At 47.3% G+C, this 5,187-nt stretch overlaps 1 gene segment (V, D, J or C); it reads right to left on the reverse strand.

The window, feature by feature from the left end:
- Positions 1 to 1,538: 1,538 nt before the first annotated feature.
- LOC101537791 (immunoglobulin kappa variable 1D-33-like) lies at positions 1,539 to 2,016 on the reverse strand. The segment is given in 2 exon segments: positions 1,539 to 1,858; positions 1,968 to 2,016. Coding segments are annotated over 2 exon segments (369 nt in total).
- Between the last annotated feature and the right edge of the window lie 3,171 nt (positions 2,017 to 5,187).

A 5,187-nucleotide genomic window follows, 5' to 3' on the forward strand; every position in this document is an offset into this window, starting at 1 on the left:
TTATTTTATTGAATCACCATGTGGAACAATACAATGATTTCAGGCTGCTTATGTCTTAGTTATACAATGCTCGAACACCCGTCCCTTCACCAGTGCACATGCCACCACCAAAAACCCCAGTATACCTCCCACCCCACCACCCCCAACCCCCGCCTGCATAGCTGATAAATTTCACTTCACTTTCTCTTTACCTTGATTTCATTCCACATTTCAACACAAAACTCACTCTTGTTGTTGGAGTTTCCCCCAAAAAAAAGCCCTGCTGAAAAGGAAACATTTGATAATTAGTTTTCCATTGCTGAGAATGAAGAGATACAGTTTAGGATTTCTGTATTTTAGTATTTTAGTAACTAAGTCCAAGGAGATTTATGTTAGAAATTGCATCATTTCCCTTCCTGGGGCAGCATGGGGCTATGGCTCATTTCACAGTCTAGAGACTTTCTACAAGCAGCTGCTGGTACCAAACGTAGTCTAGCTGGCCTCCGGATCGTGGTCGATCAGCAGTAGAGCGTCGCACAAATGTGTGGCCACCCAGATTGCATCTCGGCAGAGAGCACGCCGGTATTGCCACCGTCCCGAGATCACCCGAGCGTCCCGCTGTTGTATGTTCATACCTCTCTTTTTTTCTTCTTCCCCTGCCTCCAAGTACCTCCTTAATGGTCCTTATAAGATGTGGACTCCACACCGTCTTTCCCAAAAAGGGAAAAAAGGCTGGGAAAGAAAGACCTTTTCCCTCCTTGGCCGGCGAGGGGCTATGGCTTAGTTCACAGTCTAGAGACACTTCTGCAAGCAGCTGCTGGAACCAAAAGTAGTCTAGTTGGCCTCGGAGATCATAGCCGATAAGCAGCAGAGTGGCCACACGAACCTGTGGCCACCCGGGTCGCATCTCGGTGGAAAGCAGAACTTTCTTTCATCCTCACATGACACAGATGTAATTTCAGAAAAGAAGTAGGAAGAAATGACAGGTGAGCGTGGCAAAATGTCAGGGAGCAGAGGGCTCCTGACACCTGATGTTGACTTCTCAACAACTTCGTGCCTCCTCTGAAATTATCCGGACCAGATCTGAACCCAGAGATTCTACACGAGCGAGGAGCCTCGGGCCATCAGCCTCTGCCCACATCAGACAGGACATCATGGCGCGTGAGGATGCACCCTGTGATATACCCACAGTGTGAGCTATGAAGCTGCTCAAGAGTCCTCAAAAGAAGGATGGCAATATTTGTGATTATTAAAAATATCCAGTAAAACATGGTTTCTAGGCCTCTAGAGTGACCAGGACAGCACATATGAACTCTAAATTACACTGTCAACTGTTACTTCAGGAAAATTATCTCTATAAATTCAATCTGTAGTTCTGTTGTCATGCCGGTGAGGCTGGGATGAGATGGAGAATAATGGAGCCTAATACTGTTACTTTCACATGGACCAGAATTGTCCATCATTGCACAGCCTGGCTACATCTGACACACCCTCAGCTGGGGAGACTCTGGGAGGAGGTGCTGGGGCTGCCCAGACTCACACAGCTGATCTCTGGGGGTTTATGTACGGGTATGTATCACTGTGGGAGGGAGCTTATCATACTGTAGACAGTAATAAGTGGCAACATCTTCAGCCTTGAAGGTGCTGATGGTGAGAGTGAAATCTGTCCCAGATCCACTGCCACTGAACCGGGAAGGGACATCTGGTCCTAAATTGGTTGCCCTATAGATCAGGAGCCTGGGAGCTTTCCCTGGTTTCTGCTGATACCAGTCTAAATAATTGCTAATGCTCTGACTGGCCTTGCAGGTGATGGTGACTTTGTCTCCCAGAGATGCAGACATGGAGGGAATCTGGGTCATCTGGACATCACACCAGGAAACTGGAATTGAAAATAGAAACACACATCATTACCAACATTCATTGTATTTTAAAGTTATCTTCCCTGAAACCTCATTAAACCTCCAGTAAACCCTCATTTCCCTCCTTACCCGGGAGCCAGAGCAGCAGGAAGCTGAGGAGCTGCACAGGGGCCCTCATGTCCACTCTGGGTGTGACAGAGACTGACCCTGCAGGGGGACACAGACTATTATTGAGTGTCCAGGCATGAGCTCTGAGGACTTGCAAATGAGAGGGGGCTGGGCAGGCTGGGCAGGCAGAGGGGGGAGGGTGTGTGTGGGGACCAGCCCAGCTGCAGGGAAGTCAGGGGTGTGGGTCCCTGTGGGGAAGCAGAACTTTGCCCACAAAGAACATGGTCATCCCCGGGCCCCTGGAGGGCCCTAGTATGAGCACAGAAGGGAGGGGCCACTGGTCTCCTGGGAGTCAGGACATGGCTTCTTGCTCTCTTTTCCCATGGACAGGCTCTGTCAGACCACATCCACACAGACCCTCTAGGAATTTTAGACTCCTTCCACTTTACATCTTTGGATCAAATTGGGGGCATGCAATCTTCCATTTGGCATTGATATCCTGGTATTTTGGGGGTTTAGAGATGTCATCACTACCAACCAGAAATGAATTAACAGAAGTAAACTTCTGGGGCCTTGGTTAACAAGCTGTGTCCAAATTTATTCCTGAGAGACAGTCTCACCACTTCCTGCTATGCCTCAGATTAGGAAGTTTGTTCTCCACATTTAGGAAAGCTCTCTGCCTTCCTAAAACCACTGACATGCACTTTTTTTTTCTTTAGAAAGTTTTCCATGTTTGGAAAGTTTCATTCTAAGTGAAATGAGTCAGAAAGAGAGAGACAGACATAGAAAGATTTCACTCATCTGTGGAATATAAAATAACAGAATAGGAGACCAATATCCAAGAATAGTAGAAATAAGTACCAGTAGGTTGGCTCCATGGCTTGGAAGCTGGTCTCACAGCTGGGGAAAAGGTTTCTCAGATAGAGAAGGGAACACCAAGTAAAATGTGGTTGGAGATCCCGCCTGGGAAGGGAGATGTGCGCTGAAAGTAGACTAGAGACTGAGCACAATGGCCACTCAATACTCCTATTGCAAATCACAACACCCAATTGGAGAGAGAGAGAGATCAAAAGGGAGTGATATGAGGGGAGGGATACTGGGTTTATTGGTGATGGCAAATTGGCACTGGTGGAGGGATGTGTTGGTAACATTGTATGAGGGAAAAATAAGTTCTAACATGTGTGAATCTGTATCTGTACCCTCATGGTGATTCACTAATTAAAGAATAAAATAAAAAAAATTAAAAAAAAAGAAAGAGTTTTCCATGTTTTTCAGTCCCTCTTTCCCTGAAAGATTCTCTTCTGTGCTGACCCAATGGAAATGAGTCCAGAAGGGATTGGTGAGATGAGTTGTATCCACCAAATTCACCTTGAATGCACTGTGCTCTTTCAGCTCACATCTTTACTATACATCTCTTTTTCAAATTTTTTATTTTTTTTTGTTTTGGAGCACACTTATTAGTTCCTTAGACTTACTTCTGGCCCTATACTCTGGAATCAATCCTGACAAGACTTGGTGATGGGCTGTGGGATAGATACCCTATGGAATGCCAAGGATTGAATCTTGGTTTGCCACATGCAAGGCAAACACCCTACAAACTGTATTACCTTTCCACACATCTCTTTTCACTTTGGCAGCCCTCAGCAAGCCCAGGTCCAGTGTATTGAGAATCAAGTAAGCTTAGGGTTTAACCCCACAGAGAAATGAATCTCAGGTCTTAAGGTGGGCATCAAAGTGGGCACGAGGGAGTGTCCAACCTGGGATCTAGGCTCTAACAGGGGCCTATGAGCTGGTGAGGGTAGAGTGCTGGGTGAGATGAGTCAGTATAGTCTCTAGTGATGACTTCCCCATACCCACCTCCCTACCCCCATTTATTCAGTTTCTTCTTTCAGGAGAATTCCCCTGGGAGTGAAAACCAGCAAAATATGGAAAGACCCATGGACTATCTACATCATTGAATTCAACATTCCTGATATCCGAGGACTCTCCTCCATGAACTGCTGACCCAGCTGGTAATTTTCTATTTCTGAGAATTCCAGAGTCCTGGGTAGGGCTGGAGATCCATGGAAGGTAGCACAGAAGGTCCCAGGGGAGCCCTAGAGTGATCATGGATTCTAGTGGGGATGGGTTTCCTCCCAGTGATCAGCCTGTGACTGGGGCGTCCCCCGGTGCTTCTGTCAGACAGGGCAGCACAGGGAGCCTCATGTTCTGCAGGGCCCTGGCAGGACCCTCCAGAGCCATTTGATGCCTCACACCTGACTCAGGCAGGAGATAACTTTCCCAATTCCAACACACACACACACACAAACACACACACACACACACACACACACACACACACACACCAATCCACCATTGATTTTATTTTTATTGAATCTCTGTGAGATAGTTACAAGTTTTCATGTTTGGGTTATAATCACAAAATGGTCAAACCCCCATCCTTCCACCAGTGCACATTCCCCACCACCAATAACCCCAGTATACCCTCCCTTTCTCATCCTCCCCCTCCCTCTATTGACTTTTAAGGCTGCCAGGGTTCTGCTCTCACTGGACCACTGGTGGCCCCATGAACAAACTTCTAACCAATTCCTACTCCATGATTCCCAACAGCCACTTACCAAAGGACAATCCCGTGTAGGGATTCACTGAGATAGGGAAGAAAAAGTGTTGCTTTGGTAGGATGGGAGAGAAATTTACCTCAGTTACAAAGGACACCAGAGGACAGTGAAGCCTGGTTAACTGGTGTTTGTATGCAGAAGAGAAACTTAGAAAAGAAACACAGTTTTGCCTGCACTGTCTGCTCCAGAGGAGTTGTCCTGAGGTGGTTCTGATGGCCAGGGGAGGGGGTTGGGGGAGAAGGAGGATGAGACTTCAGGGTGTTCACACAATCCTGTTGTCACAAGAGGCCCTAAATTGAAGATTCCTCCACAGGATCTGCAAATGGTGGATTAGCACACAGAGGTTGTCTGAGCTCCTGTGGCAGCTTCCTCTGATAGTGAGGAGGGGACAGAGCAGCTGTCACCATCCTGCAGAGCCTCGGGGGGAATGGGCTGAGCAGAAGATTTGGAGCTAGATTCAGTCTCTGATGCTCTGAGCACTCATTTTGGCCCTGCAGGGACACTGACCTTCTCCTGGAACAGCCAGGGGGACAGGAGGTGGGTCGCATTGTGTTCCCCATGGCCTCTGAGTGGAGCAGCATAAGGACACCCAAAACATAATTATCAAGGTGATAGTTCATTCA

Source organism: Sorex araneus, chromosome X (genome assembly GCF_027595985.1).
Source record: "Sorex araneus isolate mSorAra2 chromosome X, mSorAra2.pri, whole genome shotgun sequence".
Classification (NCBI taxonomy): domain Eukaryota; kingdom Metazoa; phylum Chordata; class Mammalia; order Eulipotyphla; family Soricidae; genus Sorex; species Sorex araneus.